General features: G+C 37.8%; 1 protein-coding gene across 4 annotated transcripts in view; it reads left to right on the top strand.

The window, feature by feature from the left end:
• Positions 1-3,821: 3,821 nt before the first annotated feature.
• Positions 3,822-26,791, top strand: part of LOC306881919 (5'-AMP-activated protein kinase subunit gamma-1-like) — a 42,488-nt gene continuing 19,518 nt past the window's right edge. For 3 of the 4 annotated variants that reach the window (XR_013785187.1, XM_079436279.1, XM_079436281.1), the window contains exons 1-3: positions 3,822-4,074; positions 10,947-11,018; positions 13,694-13,940. Coding sequence is in view for 3 of the 4 variants with exons in the window: in XM_079436279.1 (XP_079292405.1) it covers positions 3,988-4,074; positions 10,947-11,018; positions 13,694-13,940 (406 nt within the window). In the remaining variant the exon portion in view is untranslated. The remainder of the gene's footprint in view (positions 4,075-10,946; positions 11,019-13,693; positions 13,941-26,791) is intronic. The other variant, XM_079436280.1, reaches the window with a different exon arrangement.

Raw genomic sequence — 26,791 nt, 5'->3', positions numbered from 1 at the left:
ATATAACAAACAAATCACATTCATTTTCATGTTTTATATTGTTCATGTTTCATCACAAGTCATTTATCACTAAATTATATATATATATATATATCCTTTTTTACCCCACACACGGGGTAAAAGGCACACGGTATTGATACAAATACTTCAGCTAAAATCATGTTTTTTAAATAATGTCTAAGTTAATACTTGTTCAAAACAATCACTTTAGCAAAGTTTGTAATATGTTCTGCTTATTTTGAAAAATAAAAGGATTGATTTTTGTTCAATAATTATACTGTCATTATAATGTTAATATAAAAAAATATTTTAAAATACAGAAACAAAATCATTTTAATACGTAAATATTCTGAAAGTATTGAAGGAGACTCAATAATAATTGAATATATATTTACAGTAGTAACAACAAAATTATTTTATTATATGATATGATTAAAATCATGTTGTTAAATATGATGGTTTCATTCTAAACATGGTGATTATGTTTAATATGGACACCCAACATAATATATAATATTTACCATCTGAATCAAACCATGTCATGTCAACAAATGGAAAAGTCAGCCATCTATTAATTATCATGTTAATTACTGTGTGCCTTTAGCCCCAACAGCAGGGGCGCTTTTTACCCCAAATACCATACTTATACATATTCTTTCGTTATTTAAAAACCGTTGCTTTAATTATCTTAAACAAAACTGAAAATCATAAAGAAGACCTTTGTCTCAAAATATATGCATTAATTTTTGTGATTCTCATTTGCTACTTAAATCTACAACATTTAAAAAATATATCAAATATTAGAGCAAGTAAGCATAAAATCAACTTTGACCAAGATCAGACAAATATACACATGCATTTTAAAAAAGCCAATGTTTTGGAAAGTGCTACGCCACGTTTTTGTGTCATTTAGTGGTTTAGATTAAAATAATATCAAAGGCTCGTTTTCCCCCGGGGCACCTTTAGCCCCGCTATATGTTTCTGTATTTTCATGTAGTTTACATTTATTATACAATTATATCTTCCTTATGGATCCAAATATAGTGCAAACTGAATTTAATGTACTCCGACAGTGTATCTTATTTTCATATGATTTCTTCTAGTTCATTAGTATGTAATATTGCCCTTCAGAGCATCATGGCTGTGTTGAAGTGTAGTTTATTTGATTTTCTTGCAGCCCAGTCGTGTAAAATTGACTCTCTGCCCACAGCTTCAAGTTTCCAGTCTTTCCTTCTGTCTCATTCCCAGAAACACAAGCTGCATTCTGATTCTCAGGGTCCCTACACACTGCCCCTTACTCTCATCAGAGGATATCTAGATGTTCATTTCACTCGACTAAGTTGATTGGTTGATTATCAAAGAATCCTGAAACTGTTTTCAACATTGATAATAATAATAAAAATAAAAAAATTATTGAGCAGCAAATCAGCATATGAGAATGATTTCTGAAGGATCATGTGACACTGAAGACTGGAGTAATGATGATAACAATTCAGCTTTGCATCTCATAAATAAATTATATTTTAAAACGTGTTACAATAGAAAACTGTTATTTTAGATTCTAAAAATATTTCATAATATTACTGTTTTTGCTGTATTGTGGATCAAATAAATGCAGCTTTGGTGAGCAGAAGAGACTGCTATTAAAAACCTTACCGATCTAAAACTTTTGAACAGTATTGTACTCTGGCATACAGCAGTTTATAATTACGATATTTTTAAATTAAGGTTTTAAATAAAAAGATGAATCAATCAACTTAGTCAAGTGAAGTGAACGTCTATAGATCCCCTGATGAGTGAGTAAGGGGCAGTGATCACTATGTAGGGACCCTGAGAATCAGAATACAGCTTCTGGAGCTGAGAGAGAAAGAAAGACTGGAAACTTGAACCAGTGGACAGAGAGTCAATTTTACATGACTGGGCTGCAAGAAAATCAAATAAACTACACTTCAACACAGCCACGATCCTCTGAAGGCCAATATTACATACTAATGAACTAGAAGAAATCATTACTGTAGGATATGAAACATAACTGTCTGTCTGAGTGCACTAAATTCAGTTTGCACTATATTTGGATCCATATTGATGATCTAATTGTCTGATAAATCTAGTGTACCATCAGTCACGTGAAAACAATGCAGAATTGTCAAACTATTTGTGTACATCATTTCCTAAATTAATGCAATGGATAACTCACAATACAGTATCTGCTTCCAGGTATTAAGCATGGCAGAGAATCCATAATGACACAGCAGTCATTAGGTCTGATGATTGCTCTACAGGGTCGTATTACAGCCCAGCAATATGAGGCTATTTTACAGGACCAGCTGCTCCCGATTATTCAAACACTGTTCCATTATGATGATCCTGTATTCCAGGATGATAATGTCTTCACACACACTGCTACACAAATACAAAAGGGGCTTCTCGAACAGCAGGCTTCAAGGGCCTCCAGAATCTCCACATCTGAGAATCTGAGAAAGTGCTGAGCAGATATCCAGCTGAAGATGATGAAGCAGTAGATATACTGGTACATATAGTAGCCTATCATTTGTTTGCAAATACCACTTTATTTGAAAGTGTGCCACACGTACAAATAGGCCATTTTGGGGGTCTCTGAAAGAATAAGTATCAACCAGCTATTTCAATTATGTTTAACATGCAACGATATCACTTACATTTTCACTAAGAAAGCAAGGATGTGGTATGTGTGTGAGTAGTTTGCACACATGCGATGCTGGAATAAAGGTACAGTTGCGCTCCCTAGAGACTGTAGTATGCACTCCGCTAATGACTTTTGCTAGAATAAAACAACTTTATATTGAACTACAGAACTTTTTATATTCGAAGACCAGATTTTGTATCTATTAAAGCATGTGAACTTTGCGAACACCTTACACAATATAAATCAGATTGCATGAGGTTCATTTGATTTCAGTTCTACTGGAACCTAGTTCTAAACAGCCACAACTGCAGTTACAGTACAATTACTTTTGTAGATGTGAGATGAGGAAACTAAGGTAGAAAGGTATCAAAGCAAATTTGAATCCAGTATTTGTGAACATGCAGACTTCAGAGGCATTACATGAACATCATGATGACTCATGAGGTAATTATGCTGTAAATAATGTTCAGTTTCTTGCACAGACATCAATTTATTGTCAGAAACCATGGCTATTACTTTATCTTGCCTGATGTGCTTTTTTTTTTAAAGTGTTGGTAGCCATTGACTTGCATTTTATGAATAACCAAGGACCACGGTTTTAGCTAAAAATCATACTGTTCTACTGAAGAAATCTCTCAAATCAGCTCTCAAATCTGAAGCCACCTACATCTCGGGTGGCTTGGGGGTGAGTAAATTAACAGCAAATTTTAATTTTTAAGTGAACTATCCCTTTAAGAGTTTGGTAACCATTGACTTTCTACATTCTTGTATGGATAAAAGCACTGCTCAGAACTGTTTGAAATTAAACAGAGAGAGAAAAATGTCATACAGGAGTCAATTATTTAGTATTTTAAGATCTTTAAGAGCTGCTGGTTTTTTACTCCTGTTTTCTTTTTTATAAACAATAATATAATATAAAATAATATAATGCACACAGATAAGATAAAAAATGTAGCATTTTGTCATGGATAGAAAGTGACTGTCAGTGTTAGTCCATCAGCTTCACACACAGCAGGGGGATGTTGCAGAAGACAAACTTCAGAGATAAGCAAGTCTGGGATCATTAAACTCGCTTCTCAGCAGCAGGAGGGTGTGCGGGACTCGAACCCATCACAGCAGTGGAGCTGAATGCGGATGTCCTCCACGGCGCAGTGACACTGAGAAGGAACTGGAGTCTCGGGATGTGCTCGTTTTAATTCAGACGAGCTTCTGCTAAATTGACGCTACGGACGACGATTTCATCGCTAAACTGGCGCGAATATTTTCGAGTGGAGAACGCCTTCCTCCCAAAATATTAAGAGACGAATTGTGACTGCAGGAAAATGGGAAGCACAGTGATGGACTCCAAGAAAAAGGACTGTACGAAGAAATCCTCAAAGAAAAAGCGATCTCTGCGCCTGAACATGCCAGTGAGTTTATCTTCGCACTTTATATTTGATAACGTTACTGCTTTATTAAGTGTTGGCAAGTGTTGCGTGGGCGTGTGGAACGCGTTTGATACGTTTACTGTCTTTAAAGTACAGCAAGCATGTCTTCGCATTGTCTCCATTAAGTTACATTACAAGCGTTCTGGTGAATTTTTAGAACGTTATGTATTACATTTTTAGGACATCTTTGTGTTACATTGTTGCTTAAGAAGTTATTGCAACTTATTAAGATAACATTTCAGACGATGTGATATGAGTTGCTTTATTACTCCTGCGCAATTTTTCTTACTACAGTCGTGGGAAGAGTAAAAGAATCATTTTTAGTATGAAATCAGTTCTGCTTGAGCTGTCAAAACATGAGTAGCAACCCCTCCCCCGCCCCGCCGCGACGCGACGCGTGTGGAAGCTGTGGTTGAACAGGCCTACGTTTGCTCGCGTACGACAACAAAACTGAAAGTTTTCGAGAGAATTGCAGGAAACGTACGCTCGTGGGCTTTGAAATATAAATGGTTTGGCACGCCATGCCATTGCTTGAGCCAGGCTGTTTAGAAAGCTGGAATAGGAAGTGAGGGAAACGGCTGAAAGAGAGCGCGTTCTGCTCAGCCGTGACTCATCATAGCGTTACATGCTCAAATACAAGCTCTCTCTGACTCTGCCTGTGTAATTAACATCAAGGCCAGGTCTGTATATTATTGCTTTATGGAATGCCATTCAAGGGCATCTGCTCAAAACAAAGATAAATTAAAGTTATGACATTGATATTCTGTCTTTCTTGGTGATAATAATTAAGCCACCCTTCATTCTTTGTATAGTAATGTATTTTCTCTTATCATGCACTGGAGACTCTCAGGTTTTCAAAGGGATGCTCATAGTTGGAAGGAATATTTTCAGACACCCTGCTGCTTAAGAATTAGTTCATAAAAAATAATATTCTGTCATTATTTACTCCCCCTTCTGATCCAAACACATCAATGATGTTATATGTTTTGTATGGATAATTTTCGTTCCATCTCTAATCTTCCATTCCTTGCCAAAATTTGAGAACAAACGGTGGCTTCTCAATTGCTTTCACATCTTTCTTCTAACAATCTTTTTGAGCCACTTCAATCTGGATTCCGAACTCCACAGTACTGAAACAGCATTAGTTAAGGTCACCAATAACTTGTTAATGGCTTCTGCTTCTGGCCATCTATCTATACTGATTCTTCTAGATCTTAGTGCTGCTTTTGACACTATAGATCACTCTATTTTAATCACCCGTTTAGAATCAGAATCAGAATTAGCTTTATTGCCAGGTATGTTTGCACATATGAGGAATTTGTTTTAGTGACAGTAGCTCCACAGTGCGACAGAATGACAGCAACAGGGCAGGACAGATAGTAAAAAAAAAAAATAATAATAATAATAATGTACAAATATACAAAAAGGGGGGGGGGGGGGGGGGGGGAGTGGCGTGTGGCCAAGTATAGTGACCCATACTCAGAATTTGTGCTCTGCATTTAACCCATCCACAGTAGTGAACATACACTCAGAGCAGTGGGCAGCCATAGCTGCGGCACCCAGGGAGCAGTTGGGGGTTCGGTGCCTTGCTCAAGGGTCTCACCTCAGTTGTGGTATTAAGGGTGGAGAGAGTGTTTGTTATTCACTACCCCACCTGCAATCCCTGCCGGACCTGAAGCTCAAACCCACAACCTTCGGGTTACAAGTCCAACTCTCTCTCCACTAGGCCAGTCATGGTGTGGAGTGCCAAAAATGGACAATGTGCCAAATAGCACAAACACAGTATACAAAATAGACAATTCAGTATGTACAGGTATGTTAGGTGCACATTTGAAATGTAATAAGTATGTGTGTAAAATAAACATAAAAAGTATGATAGTGTTGTGTGTTTCATGTTTATTGTTAAGAGTTCAAATGTTCATGAGATGGATTGCCTGAGGGAAGAAACTGTTCCTGTGTCTGGTCGTTCTGGTGCTCAGAGCTCTGTAGCGTCGACCAGACAGTAACAGTTCAAAGAGGGAGTGTGCTGGATGTGAGGGGTCCAGAGTAGGGGTATGCGATATGACGATTTTTGATCGTGGACGATAAAAATGTCTCCACGATCTGCTTTTGAAGAAATATCGTAGTATCGTGCTACAGCGTACATTGTCAAATACAGTTCTGGCGCCTCTGTCTCTATATACTGTACAACACGACATACAGCAGTAGAGTTACTCTGACAGGACACTGCACTTATTCGTGATCGCAAAAGTACATTATTTGCACACAAGCCTTGCTGGTTAAATGTTTAATTCGCGCGCTGGTCTGACGTGAGCGCATACACCTGAAGCACGCACTAAAAAGCCTGTCTAACAGCGCCTGATTACTCAACTAACTTATCTTTTGTGCTAATACTGTCAAAACACACAAGGTTTAAATACAGACTCAGTTGGTTATCTCTAAAATTAAAGTAAATAGTTAAGAGAGAAACAGATGCGTGCCTGTATATTAGATGCGTGCAGCTCTTAAAGGGACAGGACACTAAACGTGCTGTCGACTGTCATTAAAGGGATAGATCACCCTAAAATTTAATTTCTGTCATTATATTTACTCACATGTTGTCCCAAACCTCTATTAATTTCTTGTGCTGAACCCAAAAGAAGATATTTTGAAGAATGAGGGTAACCAAACAGTTGCTGGTCCACATTGACTTTGATAGCAGGAAAGAAAAATCCTATGGAAGTCACTGAGGACCAGCAACTGTTTGGTTTTCCACCTTCTTCAAAATAGCATTTATGTTCAGCAGAAGAAAGAAACTCATTCAGGTTTAAAACAACTTTTGAGTAAATGATGGTATAAAAATAAAACATTATGACAGAATTGACAGACAGATGACAGAATATTTATTTTTGGGGGAACTATTCATTTAACGTTAACAAAACAACAAAACGCAAAGAGAAAAATCACTCACTATTTTTGACAGAACAACTTTAATACAGTTGCTTTAGGAATCAGTCTATCTAGTGTTTTATTTTTATATTTGTTCATTTAATTTCATTGAATGCTCTGCTAAATACACCTATTGTACCTGAAAATAAAGCACGGTTTGTTTTATTTGTATATTATGTGTATTTGTAATGTGTATCTTCGTTCTTATTTTTTAATAAGAAAGATAAAATGATAAAGATTTTTATCTTCGCCCACTTTGGCCTAAATATCTGCCATGCATGTTTGTCGTTCTAGTTTGGCTGTAATGCTCAGACAACTTGTAAAACCAAAATAGTAAAACCAACATGACAAAGAATCGTGATAAAATCGTGAATCGTGATATGATCGGGAAATACACGGGGAAATTTTAAAACTTGTCCTTTTGTGTTTCACGGAATACATAACAGCACAAAGGTTTAGTACAACATGAGTATACAGTTTAGCTCTAACCCTAATAAAACACATCTGAATCCGCTAATTCAGGATCAATTCCTTGGAGGGCATAGATTTACACGACCCATTTTCAACTTAATATGGAAATCTTTTTATGCATTTTGGCCATTCATTTACACAACAACAGCATTTCGGCGGTCTGAAAACACAAACCTTTGAAAACAGGTCTCAATTTACAAGTTTTTGAAAATGTTACTTATCATCATCTCTGTGTAAACTACGGAAAACACAAATTTGTGACATCATGCACATGCATATTACCTGTTTGGCTATAGGAATATGTATGTGTGCGGACAAAGTGACGTGGCCAACTATTGGCATGCTTAATACAGCATTTTTAGTCGTTTTTTGCAGATCTGTGTGAACAGGGATTGACAGTGTTGTTGTCTGTACTTGAAACTTTTCAGGAAAAAAAATGTTTTAATACATAGTCCTTAGTCTTCCAGGCAAATATGTTGGAGGATGCAGCTCAAATCTACAGGATGTTGGACCTCCAGGAGCAGGATTGGACACCCCTGCTTTAAAATGTCCTACTGTGTTAACATGTTTTGCCAGTCATAGCTAATATACATGATGTTTATGGATCAGTAAAGTGCATCCTATTCAAATAAATTGCACAATAATCAATTCACAGTTGTCCAGGCTTACTCAGATCCCTTTAAGAACCTGTAAGATTTAGGATATATCTGAACATGTTCCCTTATTATTTAATTGACCTCCTCCCAAAAACTTTCTGAGATTGAAAGGGGATTTGTTTGAAAGATGCCTGTAGCCATAAACTTCACGCGAATCATAAACATAACCACTTGTAAACATAACACTTGACCTGTGCATCTGAACATTCTGCAAAAAGCTGCAAACACTGAAAAATCATATCTTTTCTCCTTCCAGTGCTGCAGAATGACTAAAGTACTCTGTTTCTCATTAGCAAAACGCCCATTATGATTGACAACAGCCTCTTTCTTGTAAATAGCATACCATGTAGGCCTTATTTACAAGAGCAAAGGTCTTCTTTTGATGCCTTCCGAAGATATGACATATCAGATGTCAACCTAATTTAAGAGTAACTTTCTTATACTGATAACTTTTGTTTTTCTTAAATTATCATCCTATAGATTACAGATCAAATAGCCTACAGATAATTTCATGTTTCTATATCAAGAAAAGTTGCAATGGCAAAACAAACTGTTCTTTAGCTCTTTTACTGGGTTACAATCTCTCGAATCTTGTGGCTTCCGGGAGAAATAAAACTAATCATATTGAACAGTAATTGTCTCTTAGGATTCTGATATTTCATCATATTTTCCTGCACAAGGCTCTATCTCCTGACATTTAATTAATCATTTAATGGCCAAAAGATGAAATATTTCCAGTTATTTATCTGCCTCAGTATTCATAACATCTCAGTCCGTACAGTATGAGAGGTGTGTCCTGGCTCCGCTCATAAAGGACTCTTTGTTCAGTTCGGGAGGGAGTTGTTAGTGAAGAAATCTAAAATCTTGGCCTCGACACAAAACCATAAAATCCCTGGCACCATAATAAATATTTTTATAACTGTGCTCATTAATGAATTTCTGTAAGTGGGACTTTTCAGACATTCTTTGGTATTGTCAGGGTATTTTGACTGATGACTACAGTGGTGTATAGTGTAAGGTAGCCTGGTTCTGCTCATCGTCTGCCTGTCAGTGACTGCGATGTGTTATTTGTGGTACTTGTTAAAACAGTTTGTTGAGGAGAGGAGTAGCTAGCAACATCATGGCAAAAGACAGATCAGTAGAGCAGTTCATTATTTGCTGTGATAGTGTTTTGCTATTCTAGTGGATTATTATGTAGAAGTATAATACACATCTTTTGATACATGGCATCACTGACATGTTGAGGGTTTCAGTAAAGGAAGTAGTTTATCATTTCATCTTTCTTAAGAGGCTTAATTTTCAGAAAGTGAAACTCTGACACTGTAACAAAATATAGTTACAACCTTTGTCAGTACGCATTAAAGGGATAGTTAACCTTAATATGAAAATTTCACCATCCAAGATGAGGGTGACTTTTATTGGGTACTGTTTAGAATGGATATCTACTGTTATCCACATCTACTGTTTTAAAGGTCCCATATTGTCAAAACTGAAATATTCTGGCTTTTTTCATGACAACAGAGGTCTAGGGGCGATGTAACTACCATTTAAGTTTCAAAACACTAACAGTCAATCCACAGTGCCTTTTCAAAAGCCCTTGTGACTTTCGTAAAAATGTGGCGTCCGAACTACTCAGTCACCATCCCGAGCACCGCCCACCGTCCTTTTGCCAAACCCCCAGACAGCATCGCGTCCATGTCATTGCTGAGCAACAACAACACGGAAGCATGTCGAAAAAGTTAACTTTAGCGGACGAAACCAGATCGGCCGACCTGTAACATTACATGCTCACTCAAAGGATGATCTGACAGGACGGTTACTATGAGGTGGATCACGTCTAACATGTATAGTAAAGACAAACTCACCGTGTCTATCTAGTCATGATGAAGATGTAAATACATTTCAATTTCAGCAGGCAACTATTTTTACAGCTACATTATTATTCCAGCCACAATTAATCACAACAATGAATATACAGTCACAAAGGATTATAAATAAATCTTCAGTTTGTTGTTTTACACACATGCACACAGACATTATTTCATACACAACATAGTCCTGAGATGCAAGAAATCTTCAGAAGCGCCCATAACAACAAAAGACAATACTTTATGAGGAGCGTCTCGTCTCGCTGCAGCCCACAAGATCCAGTGGTCGTGGTCCTCCCACCTTACATATACCTAAACCTACCAATCTCCACCCCCTAGATGTGGATCCAACCATGCCCCCTGGATCTTATATTGAACCCTTTCTGATAAGAATTGTGCGCTGCAAACGCGAGCATTTTTGACGATCGTTTCTGTTCAGTCCGCTCGTTTTATTGTGTTTAACCACAGCTGTCTTCGGTTTTTTGTCTGGCAGTGGCAGCAGATATGCCATAAAATTTCTAATTTGAGGCTGTATTACGTCGATTCTGGCACCCAACATCACAACAAGATGATATTTTAAGCTCCTTATGTAGCCGAATCTGCGCTGGTTTGAATGGGTTTTGAATGGAAGAGTAAAATCTAACTCGCACAGTCATAAATTACATACTAAATGGCTGTTTAATTCTAATTTTTAACATTATTTAACAGCACCTGCTTAAAGAATAATAAGGTTAACGATTGCTAAATCAATTAATAAAAAATGATCAAATCGGCTAATAACCTACATGGTAACAATAAATCTCGTTCATCCCTAATTTACAGTGTACTGCTGAGAAGTGTATTATGAATTTGGCTAAAAAAACTGTTATTTATATTTTGATTCATACACTTTGGCTTTTATTATTAACTCTGATGTTTTGTATTTTAACAGGATTTGAGCACATTCACATCGTCTCTTATGGAAGGAGAGAATGACAGAGCAGATAAAGATGAAATGCGCAAGGTAAAATACACGAAATGGCTATCTTTTACTAGATTTTCAAAATTTGTGCACATTTAGACTGATTTATGATCATTGAGTTTGTCCATATTACATTTCCATACATGAAATCAGCATATGACGTAAAAACATATATGAACCCTATTAGAACAATTTCAGGGACAGAGAGAGAGACCATAAATATGCATATTTCTGTATGTGTAAAATATTTAGGACATGTCATGTATATCCATTCTAAATCCTGTCAATACACTTCGATATTGTATAATTTAAAAGATATTACAAATATATATAAAAATGTATTACAAAAACATAAATAACCATGCCGATTTTTTTCTATCTAAACATATTTAGTTTGAATAAAGTTGCATGTATGAATAAAATTTATATTGCTGACATATATGATTGCTACATATAATACCATAAAACATTTTTATGTGAATGTATGTGTGTGAAAATTATATATGGCCTAAAGGTAAGATTCATGGCAATATAAAGGGTAATATTTGTCATGTATTACATTTCCGTATGCATAGCGTTCCAAATCAGTCACTTCAGTTCCATTTCAGTTAGCATGCTTCCTTATAAAGCCTCTACCTAGGTCACTAGGTTTTGGAACAGAGCCTTTGCATGTGCAGTTTGAAGGAATGATGTGTGGATTGTTACACCACAGGTTATATTACACAGAAATAGAGCTGACATGTCTAAACATGCACTTGAGCAATCAGGTTTGTTAGTAAAGAGAAGAGTGGGAGTGAGCTGCCTGTGCTAGCCTGTAGTTGGCTTGGCTTATAAACGTTGGCTGAAATGTTGCTCATGAATAACAGGCGAGGCAAACTTTCTTTGCACATGCTGCTCTTTCAATTTCAGACTCAACAATATCAGTGCTTGCTTTATGGCTATGGAGGATGGTTTTGCACAGAAAGGGAAAAAACTGCCAGGACTTTAATGGAAGGAAATGTAGTCCTGCATGTGCCAGGATTTCTAATTGAATTGTATAAATGGCAGTATTTGTTAAATGAAGCAATCGGTCAGAGTGAAACGTTCGTCCCATGCATAAGTAGATCTGTGTTATTTATTGCCATATTACAGTTAACTCTAATGGCTTTTATATTTATTTGCCTTGTTGCTGCAAAACATGTCTAATATTAAACTTGAATTAAATGTGCCAAGTATACTATGCCTATAAAAACGATGCACCCCCTTGGATGTTTTTATTATTTTACAACATTATATATATACACATCTTACCCACTCAGAGCTAAGCTGGAAGGCGACGCCTACCTTTCCTCTTGTAATCAAAGCCAAATAAAGCTGGGCCAATGAAAACAGCCTGTGAAGCAACAGCAGCCTAGTGAACGGGCACATTAACAAATAAACAATCTAAGTGTTTGCCAAAGAGTTGAAGGTCAGTGCTTTGAAATACTAACTTGTAGGGCACTAGGCTTACTGCCTGTTTCACTTAAAACTGTCCATTGTGCAATGAAGTATGAGAAAACAGCTTGTTCCCAGGTGTGTCTTTGTGTACTAAGATCAGCCACTCAAAACAGTGAGACTTTTTAATAGTTTTTATGAGACTGTCAAAGAGTCTAACTGAACTGTGTAAAAGAACTAACAATATTTGTGAAATAAAGTTACTAAAGTATAGTTAATAATTTAATATAGAATTAATAACGTGTCATTTCATTACAAATCATTACAGGATTGTTGTTTTTTTAACTGAGGTCAGTGTTTATAAGCCTTGAGGTAATTTCACAGTTGATAAGTTCATCTCTTCTTAATGCTTGTTGAAAATATTTCTCTATCAGCATGTGTTGTGCAGTGTTTTGGCTTCGTCTTGCTTTTTCTAGTAGTATGCTGATGTAGTAACATTCTCATCCTGTTTCGCTCTGTTATCACATCGATACACTGAAGTACTTCATTCTTGCTTCTGTGCAAGACTGATTCTGCCTGATTTCAAAATCTTGAACTTCAAAATGAATGGCCAGGAGATTCTGAGGCCATTAGTGAGCTGGAGATATCATCCTGAGTGTTATAGAATCAGCTGACTGTGTTCATGTAATTTCCTGTATATTTTGACCAATGTTAAGTTTCCCTCTCATTTACTGTTGCTCAGTCAGACAAGCTTTTTAGAACATCCCAGAACGTTCCGGAAGCAAAAATGCCATTCATTTTCTCTATAGGGCTCTATACAACTCATAATATGCAGTTATGCATAGAAATGATTAGTTTCATAAAAATGATGATTTTAGGTGCATATGGAAGCAGACAGTCTTTGTGAACCAAGGAATTTCAGTCGGGTTCTTTGTCTTCTATGTGTGGGGGGTAGTCAGTCTACGGAAGCTCGTGAATTCAGCGTGGAACCCATGTGATAGCCATCTCTTTGACCATCAGTCCTGATTAATTGCCCCAAATTTGACGGTCTCCTTCCTGAATTGGAATTATCAATAAGTGTTCTTTTGTCTCAAGGTTGCAAGCTGTTCTGTGAAAAAGCTGATTAGTTTGCTTACTTCAGACTAGTGGTGCCAGAATCTAATTTATGACATTGTCCTGTTTCCTTGGGGCCTCTCTGAATTCCAGCTCCTCAGGTTTCAATGTTCTGATTCATCTTAAATTTGTCTGATTCAGTCTCTGATATTCTACAAGTCTAAAACATATCTTTACTGTTTTCCCATCAGGGTGACAGAAGTGAGTCAGCTAGCCCATGTTTGAAGCCTCCTGCCAGTCAACCCTGTACCCCATCTTCAGCCCCCGTATGTCCCAGGACCAGTCCAGGCACTCCTAAAACCATCTTCCCACGTCCACTATCATCTCACCAGGACTCACCTCCCAAATCTCCCCGCCGTCTCAGTTTCAGTGGTATCTTCCGCTCCTCGCCCAGCTCAGCCCCTGCCAGCATCAAGCTCTTCTCCAAATCTAGAAAAGGTGAGACACAAGTCTGTTCATTTAATATTTTCAGTTGATTTCAACCCATGTTCTTTTCCATTAACAGAAAATACGGCATAATTCAAGCTTGGTGATTAATGAAGTGGTTATTGAAGTATAATATCCTGGCCTTGTTTTTAGGTTACTTTGTTATTTATCTAATGAAATTAGCTGATTCTGAGCCAAAATATAATATATGCTATACATAATTAAATATTACATTTAAACATGTATAAATATTAATTAAAATAACTGCACAGTGATATACACTAGCATGTGTTTTGTGTCTTAGCTGTTTTTGTATTGTGTGTTATATATTTTAACATGGCAAGATGCCATATAGATCAATAAGCATCTAGGACCTTAACTATCAACTTTATAAATAGAAATTATTATCTACTTTATTTATGTTCTTTCTACCCTAATGAAACATATCACAATATGACCTGTACTTTAGTAGTATTTTGATCCCAGTTTTATCAAAGCATGCTGTAGATTAAGACACCGCTTAATATAAAAAACAATTCCAGCATGGTGAGAAATAATTCAGCGACCTTCTTTAGCTAGTCAGTTTTCTCTGTATACTGATTGCATATCTGTTTTGTACATGTATCTTCCCTTTTGTTATAATGGTTTTGGGGAAGCTGATCAGTGTAGCACAGTTTGACTTCCTGTTGACTCAAAACATCTGAACAGGATGTGGTAAGATCATGATTTGGGGTTTTTAGCCTTTGATTTTCTAATGATTAAAACCAGTAGAGCACATGCTATTAGGCCAAATTGTGCAGATCTAATGTGGCCATTAAACAGTTTTAAAGAGAATGGGGCACAGACTTGAGCCCAAATCAGCATTTCTTCAGTCAGAGTAAAATAGTAGCGTGGAAATGACTTGAGTGAGGGCTTGTTGCACTGTCACTTTAAGAGTCATTTTGAATATTTTGCAGCTTTATGTAACTTACTTTCATTTTTAATTCAGCAAACACTTTTATCCAAAGTGACTTTAAAGGTGTCATCGGATGCAAAATTCACTTTTCAAGTTGTTTGAACATAAATGAGTGTTGGAAGTGTGTGTACACATCCATCCTATAATAATAAAAATCCACCCAGTGTTTTTTTTAAATCCCTATTTTAAAATCCCCTTTTTCAAATCAGGCTGTTCTGAGATTCCTGTCAGAATGACGTAGTTCTGCACAGACCACTCCCACGAGAGTTGATTGACAAGACCGTCGTACCTTAGACCTGCCCTGAGTGAGCTGTGAGAACTGAGCGAGCTGTCATCCGTCCGCCACTGTGTCGACTCCGGTGCAGGGGAAGACAAGATGTCTCCGATTGAGCGGTTTAGTTGTTGAATGTAATAATGAATATAGCAGTCGTCATTTACTCCGGACATCTGAGCTGCTGAAGATACAGAGGATTAATGGTACTTTCGTTTTTGAAGTGAATGCGCCGATCCCCGATCTGCCTAAATGCGTCTATGTTCACGTGAATCATTCTTGATCCAGCTTCATCTACAGAAGAAGTGAGTATAAGGATTTTTTATGAATCTTTGCAAATCGCCTTTCCTAATAACGCGCTAGTTAGCCAGTTTCGTGACTGAAGTTTACAGTCTGCTCACGGAAGAGAGGGGCGAGGTCAGCAGAGATCATTAGCTTTTAAAGCGTCATGGACTAAAAAACAGCTTGTGGAAAACAGAGCTGATTTTGACAGGGTAATAAAGGTGTTTTTTACACTACCATTGAGAAATTTTAACCAAAGTATGTTATAGACTTTTCATTAAGACCCTAAAGAATCATATCAACTTGTGGAAAACGGGCATCCGATGACCCCTTTAAATGAGAAGGTGGTTTGTCATAAGGAGACATTTGTTCTTGTGCTCTTTTATACACTCATTTTGTACTTGCACAGAGAATTGCAGGTTCAGTATATCAGAGTCAACAAATCAAATGCATAGCAGTAAAACACAGCATCTTCTCAGTCTGGTTTCAAGTGGTAGTTGTTTTGTTAGTTGTTTCGTTCCAGAAATTGTGCTCATTTGGCTGATTAACAGAAGTGCTCAGTTTTCCTTGTGTCAGTTCCAAAATCGGCCGACAATCAATGAATACTGCACATGTTCTCAATGATCTTTTGATTGTATCATTGTGCCTGGGCTCAACTGGGCTCACACAATATCTATGAATAATGTACCCTACTAAATCACAGAAAATAGGCCTGTTTTACTTTTATTTAATTAGATTTGTGAGAAAACGACTGACAAATCTCCCTCCCTGTTTTTGATGGTTTTAGTTTGAGAATCCCTCCACTGCTCTAATAATGAAGAAAAATAACTGGACTGTTTTTTTAATGATAGCTTTGTCTTCCAGCAGCAGAACTGAAAAGTTCTGATATTACTTTACAATATCAGATCTTATAATTTTCAGTTTATTAATGATTACATGCTGTATAAATCAAAGACAAGACATCCCATTTTGGTTTTCACATCCAATTACATTTACATAAGTGATTTTATATGCCCAGTAAAAATAAAATGTCAAAGTATGGGTGAAATAATGTTCCATCTCCATTCAGCATAACAGATATATTTATGTAGCAATAAAACATACTTATTCTGACTTGTACTTATTAAAATATATAAAAAAGGAAGCGATCATACTAAATTTTATTATATTTTAAATGATTATTGCTGACAAATGAGTCAAGCTTTTGAAGGATAGTGGCAAAAAATGGTAAACATTTAAAATTAACAAATTAGTTTTTTGAGGGCTGCGCTGTGATCTAGAGTCAAGTAATGATTCTGGTTCTAATTCCTGGCAAGATTTTTGGTATATAAACCATTGTTAGACTAAATAACTTTTTTGTTCTGGTAAATATGTTTCATCGCCATTATTTTTGCTCAGAAAAAAAAATATTAAACAGGACACATTCTGATGTACAGGAAAACCCCTTTTCGTATTTGACACATATATAGTAGGATATAAATGTGATATTTTCATGGCAATAGCTCACAAAATCACTGCGAACATTTGACCTTGGTAGAACCACTTGTCTATATATTACAACTTTAATTTCGAACTGAAAAGTGTTCAAGGCATAAAAATCTTTGTATTTTCTAAGGAAATGTGGTGGTTAATAGAGTACACAGTACACCCTCAAAAAAGAGCAGTGAGTCATTCTACCCTAATAGTGTGAGGAGGGTTGTTTGTGTCGGTGAGAGGAATATTCCAGAAATCCATCCAGCATTAGTGATGGCAGTGGGAAGACTGAGTGCCATACTGAACCAAAACGAACATTTCCACCTAAACATTTTTGGCCATATTGTTCTCCAATAAGAGGTCTCTTCCGAAGTCTGTTTCCTTTGCCTCGATTTGCCAAAAGGTCACAGGAAGTGACCTCCTTCATTGACAAAAAGCTTTAGAGTTCTTTTCAAAAAGCTCTTTTCATGGACTCATGCTGATCGTTGTGGTGGCATATTGAGGCTTTATAATATGGCTTTGTGCACTTTATTTGAATATGAAACCTGAGCTGCTGCATGCACTGAGATAACCTAATCCCACTTCATATCATCTGTTTGACCTCCTCCACTTCTGTTTAATCATACTTTTTATACTATAGTGGAGAAATTCATTCTGGACTGCACTCACTTTAGAGGTTGACCCTCAAACGTGTTTCAGCGATCTCCTTCACTTCCCACCAGGAGGCACTGTGAGTCAAACAATCATCTTATATCATATATACCAGTTAGAAGGGTAAGAAGATTATTTATACTTCAAAGTACATGGAAAACTATAGCTATTTCTATAGAAAATGCATAACATTTGGTGTGCATCACCTATTATGTGTAAAAGAACATTGCAGCTTTGATTACACACAGCTGTGATGTATATTGTAGCAAAACAGACACTGATCCCATGAAATAAATATGGTCTGATTTGTTTGCCTACTGAATCTTCAGTTAAGTTTCACTCTGAGCATGTATAGAAGGCTTTGTTCTCTTTGGATGGGATTGATGCAGTCTGAGGCCAGGTGTAAACACCAGGAATCAGACACCAGAGGGACACAGAGCTCTCGGCATCAGCACTTTTATAGTTCACTGCTGGAAAGTTTCTGTATTATTGTCTGCCCTTGAACAGAAGGCAGTTCTGAACAATCAGGAGGAGATGGGATTTCAAACTGCAGAAGTGACACGATAGGACTGAAATCCAGTGTTGTGCAAGTTACTTCCAAACTGTAATACATTATAGATTACTTGTTACTGTTATTTAAAAGTAATTCCTTATCTTACAATATTACTGTCTCCGAATTGTAATGCGTTACATGACTCCTGTATTACTTTTGAGTTACTTTCACCAAAATAACTACAGAAGTAGAACTTAACATTCTAAAATGACAAAATGTACTAGAGCCCTGCACGGGCCTCAAATTTAGGCCCTAGCCCGGCCCGTGTCCGACAGCTTATCAGAATTACCGACCCGAGGTAATTATATATCTATAGATATACTAAAACAGTTCAAGCATATAACAATTTTTAGCTTTAAATTACTAATTAGCGAAATAAAAGTGAAAACAAAAACTCTTTAATATTATCGTTATCCGTGAAGATTCACTTCTCTCTAAAGGCGTGTCTAATGAGGAGATGGCGAATCCTTACTATTTCCCCCGGACACATTTATGGTAATTACTTTTGCTTTATTGTGTGTATTTGAACGCAGAACTCTTGTTCTGTGCTGACGGCTCGCTGCTGCTGCGGGACACTAAACACCATCGAGCCGCTCTTGACAGTCGCGGCAGCACGGACTCATGTTGTTTCCACCAGCGCGGCAATTTTTTTCATCAATAATTGATGGATGTCTAAAAAAATAAGGAGAAGCCTAAAACAGGCCAGAGGCACCTGAACTATGACGTGAATATTGCCCCGAAGCCCGGCCCTAGGGACGTAAAAAAGTCAGATCCGACTTTAAATTACATTTTAAAAATAAATAAATTTTGGGCTAAAAGTGTGTTGTAACTTAAGCGTTACTGAACATGTACCGAGAAAAATATTACTGAAAATTTAGTAGTAATGCCTTACATTACTGCGTTACATAAAAAAGTAGTCCGTTACTGTAATACATTACTTTTGTAACGCGTTACTCCCAACACTGCTGAAATCACAAACAGATCATTTTCAGATCGAATCCAGATTCTAAGGGCATGTTCACACCGGTAGTTTGGTTCTCTTAGTCCTTTTGTCAGGACCAAAAAAGAAAATTATACATTTAGTCCTGCTTTGTTCTTTAACCGGGTTGCCTATGCTATCTAATTCATTAATTTAAGAGAGATGACAAATAAGAAATACCATGGCAGGTGCCTAATTAATCTGTTGCCAGGAATAGTCATTTACAGCAGTGCTTTCCCACATGCTTCACACACACATATAGAAATCCTCAGAAATGTTCGCTTTGATTAGGTTACTCAAGCATGTTGCCAAAGAACATGTACATTCAACATTATTTTTCTATGCCAAAAAATGTAAGAAGATATGTTCTGCTTAAGAAAATATGCAGTTATTACTTTTTTCATTTGGTTTAGTTGAGTTAGTTGTGCAAATGACGATTCATAGCAATAAAGCAGCAAAGCTGTTGTGGAAGCTCTCACATCAGTCTCTCGGTTACTGACACAGATTTGCAGGAAATTACCATCATTTGGCAAAGAAATAATTTGCGGTCAGTTACACATGTATTCCAAACATTTTATTATGTAAGGGAATTTATGGTAATGAAAATATTTAACATTTAGCCATTCCCCTAACTAATTATCTCAAATGGACTGAGATCTCACGAAGAGCTTTTACAAAATAGGCTCCAGCATCTCTGCAACCTTATGCAGTTTGGACAATGGATGGATGTATAATAATTATTATAATAATAACAACAGGCTTAGCAAACACCATTAATAATTTAATGTTTATTGTAGTTAAATTAAGAATTACAATCAAGGGAAAGTAAAACTAAAAGTTTAATATATCAGAAGAATGGTTGACACAAAGACCAAATGCATGGGTAAAATATGAGTAGCAGGGGTAAAAGAAATTTACTGTCTATATGTAAATTCAGAGGTCAAGCAAAAAGAGCAAGCCGTGTGAAGGACTGAACCAATAGTGTTGCTGGCTTGTGTTGTCTGGTCTCCTTTTACAGCTTCCAGCCATGTATGCTATTTTAAAGAGACACACAGCTGCACCTGACAATTTCCTGCAGAGAGGGCAGGGCTGCACGCTGGTCTCCACAAACAGAGAGAGGGAGGAGAAGAGAAAAGGCGAGAAAAGAGAGAGCGAGTGCATATAGATAAGTGAAGAGAGGCATCACTTCTGAGACAATCTGCGGCACTGGGGGCCATAAGCAAGTCTGCCTTTCATCAGCAGGGTCTGCTCAACTGACACGGTGTAAGCATAGTGGCGGACTGCATTGTGTGTTTCGCAGAGACAGGAAATCAGGATCAATAGTACTGGAATACAGCCAATGCCAGCATTTCATTTCTACAAAGGGTACTAAAAGAATCCAAGTGGACTGCTGGGACAAGTGGCATCTGTGTAGAACATAAATATCTGTAGGAGACACTTCTGAAAGTACAGCTATCCATCATCTGGCTTCACGGAGAACGAGAACCTCTTCTGGACATTTGCTTTGGCTTCACTTGAGTTCTCTGTGTCGTGTATCCTCGCTTTAGTCGGGAGGGTATGGTTTATCTTCAGGCTGGATGTGAGGCCTGCTGATTCCCATGAAGAGGTTTGGTAGTTTGCGTCGGATCAAGAGGCGCCATGACGAGGAGCTGCTTTCAGGGAGACTGCAGTCAGAGTCGGCATGTTTGTCTGGTACGGTACTAATCAGGATATGTCTCTGTATAGAGCCTTCAGCTAGACATAACAGTATTGATATCTGTCTGGTGGTGGGATGTTCCAGTCTGCCTTGTGCTATTATGAGCCAGGCATTGACTACTTGTTCATCATATAGTCTATTAGATATGTACAGTACATGTATGTGTTGTGTGATGCACGTTGTTTGAACTGGATCAATCATTCATGGTCTGTTGACTTGGCTACTGTGTATGTATGTCAAGATCATTAAAATAAACAGCCTAGACATTCCAGTGTAGAGGTAAAGGAAGTTACAGTAGGCTGGAATGGTCTATGTTGAGCTGTGTATTATGTAAGCATGTTACTCAATAGTCTTCTTGCTCAATCTGGTTAATATGGTAAAGCTATTGGGATGCGCTGTGGAATATCATGCAGGATTGTGTTGATATGTAACGTAGTTCTGTACAGGCCCCTCCCACGATAGTTGATTGACAAGGCCGTTTTACCTTATACCCACCTTGAGTGAGCTGTCATCCATCCGCCACTGTGTCGACTCCGGTGCAGGGGAAGACAAGAATGTCTCCAATTGAGGTGTTTTGTTGTTGGATGTAATAATAAATAAAGCAGTCATCATTTACTCCCAACATCTGAGCCACTGATGACGCAGAGGATTAACGTTACTTTCGCTTTGAAGTGAATGCGCCGATCCCCGATCTGCCTAATGTGTCTGTTCACGCAAATCATTCTTGATCCAGCTTCATCTACAGAAGAAATGAGTATAACGATGTTTGATGAATCTTTGCAAATCGCCTTTCCTAATAACATGCTAGTTAGCCAGTTTCGCGGCTAAAGTACCATCACCCCACGGACGAGAGGGGCGGGGCGAGCAGAGCTCATTAGCATTTAAAGAAACATGGACTAAAAAAACAGCTTGATGAAAACAGAGCTGATTTTTACAGGATAAAAGGTGTTTTTTACATTACAATTTAGAATTTTTAACCAAAGTATGTTATAGACTTTTCATTAAGAACCTAAAGAATCATATTAACTTGTGGAAAATGGGCATCCGATGACCCCTTTAAACATTTCACTAACATTGCAATGGAATGGAGTCAAACTGGTCTGAGTCCAAGCATACACTCTGGAGGCCTGACCCTGTGCTGTGAGTGAGTGTTATCTGCCCTTGTGGAATGTGTAGCAGTGGCAAGGCTAAAATAAGAAGCTAACGCAGCAACACACCAAACGGGTCTAAGCTAGCTGGTTGAATCTGGCTAAATGTCAGGAGATAGTTAGGATCCCAAACTCATGTTCTCATGCACACATATTGGCCTTTAATGATTACTACCTACATATACTTTATACGAGAAGTGTATTTTTGGTGCAAGCTTAATAGAAAGCAATATAGATGAGTTACTGTGATGTACCTTCATCCAACAAGCATTCCTCAGCATTCATTGTTACTAACGTGGCATCAGTGATACGGTAACTGTACTTATGAGCTCCTCGCATCTACTGACATAAATCAAGGGGTGACAGAGAAATCTTGTAGCGTATTCATGAAGGGACAGGCTATGTTATGAAGGAGGTCTAAGGTGTTGGACACATTAGTCAAATTTCACAGGTAAAAACGTCCATTGTCTATTGTCAATATGTATGAAGCTCACACAGAAGTCAAGAAGTTCAAACCAAGTAGCTTTCTGTTGGTCAATGTGACGAATTAAGTGTAAAGTATACTTCAGGTTATTATGCGGATGTGTACAGTCAAACACGCAGCCTTTCAAAGTATTCTCCATTTGATTGAGTGCGCAAAATGCAGGCGATCGACACATGCTCTAGAAAGCTTCATCTTAGTCCAGTGTCTGCGCTGTTTATCATCAGAAGTTATGACTGATAAAAAAAGTCGTTGTACTCTTATAATCTGTTGTGGTTCTCTCATAAACCCTTCACACAAGCACTTGTCAAAACTGGCATCTGTTGTTGTCCTGTATTTTGCTGTTGTTCCGTCTCTTTAGTTTTGGTTTCTACTGTGAAACAATGGCCCAGGTTGGCACCTTGTGGAACAACTGATTAGTGCAAAACCAAGTTATACAGTACGCACATTAGTGCTGGGCGATATGGGCTAAAAAATATATCACAATATTTCTGGTATTTATTGCAATAACGATATCAATGACAATAATTCAGGGAATCCGGTTTCTTTAGAGAAAAGATTTATCTTTCCTATTTTTACCCAAAATAGGGTGTTGTGAGCATTCCTGAGTACACAGGTAATGTAAGGACTGTTTAATTCAAACTGGAAGCAGGAGGGCACCCTTGCGCAGAAACTTCACATATCCATAGCAGATGTAAGACTACTGACACTCCAGGAAATCCCAAATATGGACAAATGTATCCACTATCCAGTTATCACTGAATAAGACATTTTATCTGATGGAACTTGAGGACAATAAACATACAATTTCACAAAATATATGGCTTATCTGTGTTCTTCAGTAAATCTTGGGTATTTTTATAAGGAAAGTATATTTATAATGCAATGCTAATCGACAGCCTTTATCATGGTATATAATACTATAATTCTGTAATATGAAACCACGTCTGGTCATAAAAAGAAGTTATTTCAACCACTCGACTATGCTATTAAGTTAATTTGGAGAAAAAGCATGTCAGTAAACGATATCTTTGTTGGACAACAGGTTTGGAAACATGCTCTTACACATGAAAAACTGTATTGCACATGTGCTACTGTAGTACATACAGTGCCCTCCAAAAGTGTTGGTACAGTAAAGACAAAATTGCTCTGTTGGCTGTGGAGTCAAGACATTTACAAATATGATTGAAAGATGAATATGAGACAAAACTACAGAATGTCACATTTTATTATTGGGTGATTCAACACACAGATGTTTTACCAGCTAAGAAGTTCAGCACTTTTAGAGTTTCATCCCTCTATCTGATGTGAGCATAAGTGTTGGAACAGTTTCCTCACAGGTCTTTCTAAGTGATCAGCTGTGTCCTGTTGCATTAATTCTTCAGATATTAAAAGCAGGGAATGTGTCATATCAGTTATATCCATTACTTCTGTATTCTGAATCTTGCATTCGATGATGACACACACAAACCAGGATGAAGATGAGGGAGCTGACTTTGAGAGAAAAGCAAGCAATTTGGATGCTAAAAGAAAAGAAGAAGTCAGTTATAGCGCTATCAAAAACAAAGGGCATGGAGAAATCAAGAGTTTGGAAACCACCAGCAACCAACAATGACCTGATCGGCTGAGAAAACAACAGTAGTTGATGACAGACAAATCATAAAAGCTGTGAAAATTAATCCTAAAAGACGTGTCTGTAAAATCACCAACAACTTCCAGAAAGCTGGGGTGATGCTCTGACAATCTACTGTCCTCAGGAGACTTTGACACAGAATTACAGATGCTACACAGCAAGATGCAAACCTCTGACCAGCACCAAAAATAGAAAGGCAAGATTAGAGTTTGCAAAAAAGCACAAAGGTGAGCCAGAAGAGTTTTGGAACTGTGTTTATGGACCGATGAGACAAAGATTAACCTTTATCTAAGTGATGGGAAAGCAAAAACGTGGAGAAAAAAAGGGAACTGTAAATGATCCCAAGCATACAGCCTCATCTGTAAAGCATGGTGGAGGTGGTGTCATGGCATGGGCATGCATGTCTGCCTCTGGAACAGGCCCTCTCAACTTTACTGATGACTTAATGTATGATGACAGTAGCAGAATGAATTTGGAAGGGTACAAAACCATCTTGCCTACCAGTATTCAAGAAAATGCCACCAGATTTATTGGGAAGTGCTTCATATTGCATCAGGACAATGACCCAAAACACCCTGCCAGTTCAGTCAAGGAATTTATAAGGGCAAAGAAATGGAAAGTCTTAGATTGCCCAAGTCAATCTCCAGATTTAAATCTGATTGAACATGAATTTCACCAGCTGGAGAGGAGAGTAAAGAAACTCCCCAAAACAAGCAACAATTGGAATTGGCTGCATTAAAGGCTGGGAAAAGTATTTCAGGGATGAGACCAAGAGTCTGGTGATGTCTATGGGTCACAGACTCACTGCTGTGATTGTGCGCAAGGGATCTGCAACTAAATAATAGCTTCTCATCTTTTATATCTGCCTTATGTTCAACCGTCCCAATACTTATGCTCACATCAATGAGTGGGATGAACTCTAAAAGTGCTGTTCTTTTTATTTGGTAAAATATGTTGAAACGGCTAACAATGAAATTCTGTAGTTTTGTCTCATATTCATCTTTTAATCATATTTGCAAATGTCTTGATTCCACAGCCAACAGAGCAATTTTGTCTTTACTGTTCCAGTACTTATGGAGGGAACTGTATATTCAAGGCTCAGACCGTTTTATTTTGGGTTTTGTTTTTTTTGTCGCACTGTACAGTACAGCCCTGACCAAACCAGTTCCAGATAGTAAAAGCGACCAACTCCTCCACAATTTCACATCCGCCTACCGCCATGTCGCTCCGCACTGTCGCACACAGAAATATGTCAACAACTAGACTTTATCGTTATATCGTGGGAAGACTAATTCTTGTCGTGAGGAGAATTTTTACCTGTATATTGCAAACAATAAGATATCGCCCACCCCTTATGCACATACTATTCTGTGATAAATTTGCATCACACGCTGTATGCAGACCATATGCATGCATATGCGTAAAAACCAAAATATACTTTGGCATTTAGTGTGACAAACTTGAACACAATACGGAAATTGCATGGATTCATATTGAAATGACTCGACTGCAAAAGTTTGCTGATACAACAGTAAATGTGAATGCACCTTTACCTAATTCTCAACACCGAGAGAGGCTGAGGGCAGAAGTAGTTTCTCAGAAACGGTGAAGGTCAGGGGCATCACCCCACACTGGAGTGCCAAATGTGTAATGTGAAACGATGCAGTGTTTAAATGTTATAGCTAGATTCAAAAATTCATGGAAATACTGCACGTCTTAAACTTATAGTCTGAAAGTCCCGGAAAGACTTAGATAGTACTGTGCGATATATAATGCGAGGATGAGCAATGGCATAAGTCTGAAATACCATTGAGACATTTTTCAAAATACAGTATCTTGTGTTCTACAGAAGGTTTGGAATGACACAAAGGTATGTAAATGATAATAAAATTTATATTATTGGGTGAACTGTCTCTTTATAATTCGATTTTAGTGTCAAACCTCCTACGGAAGTCAGTATGTCAATATGTGCATCACACTCAATAATTAAGCCTGGAAGAGGGGTAACAAATTACATGACTTACTCTGACCTCTGTCCGCTTATTGGTCACTGGCTGCCAAGACCACGAGAGTCTGTCCCACTGAATGAATGATAATATCAAGGCAAGTTGGATGTTTTTGGTGTGTCGACAGGGCCATCAACACCCAGCTGGGGCTGTTAATGCCCACCCGCCGAGAGGTATGACTGTGCGCACTGACTCAATCTGATTCTTGAATGGCTATGTAAATGGAGTTAATGAATGATGAACAGCTGAAAATTAGCTAGTGCGACACCAGCATTAATTGATGCCAGCCTGACCCCAGCCTCAAATGGACACTTCCCTTCCCAGAAAACGAGGAGGCTTGCCAGGGCTAATCTCTACAGAAAACTAATTGATTACAACAGCGCATTTCATAAATGAAACCATATTGTCTCATAACCTAATGATGGATTGCCATCTTCTGAATCACTTTCCAATGTTGCATACAGCCTAGACCAGTGGTCGACAACAGGCCAAAAGTGGCCCGTCAGCAATAATATCTGGCCCGCACCCGTAGCCAGATTATTTTGATAGCGGCTGGGTCTGAAATAGATCTGTCATGACAGCAACAGTTACTCACAATCGGAGTATGTGAGCGGAGTGATTTTGAATGGAGCGAGGAGTGGATTTTTTAAAAGTCGGAGCGTCGTGGTTTTCACTCGCTCCATCACCGCTCCATCACGAGTACAATTCATGCCAACGACCTGTAATATAACTGCA

This window comes from Barbus barbus (genome assembly GCF_936440315.1).
Source record: "Barbus barbus genome assembly, chromosome: 15".
In the NCBI taxonomy this organism is placed as follows: Eukaryota; Metazoa; Chordata; class Actinopteri; order Cypriniformes; family Cyprinidae; genus Barbus; species Barbus barbus.
Note: the sequence above shows the minus strand (reverse complement) of the source record. Positions and strands in the feature narration are given on the sequence as shown.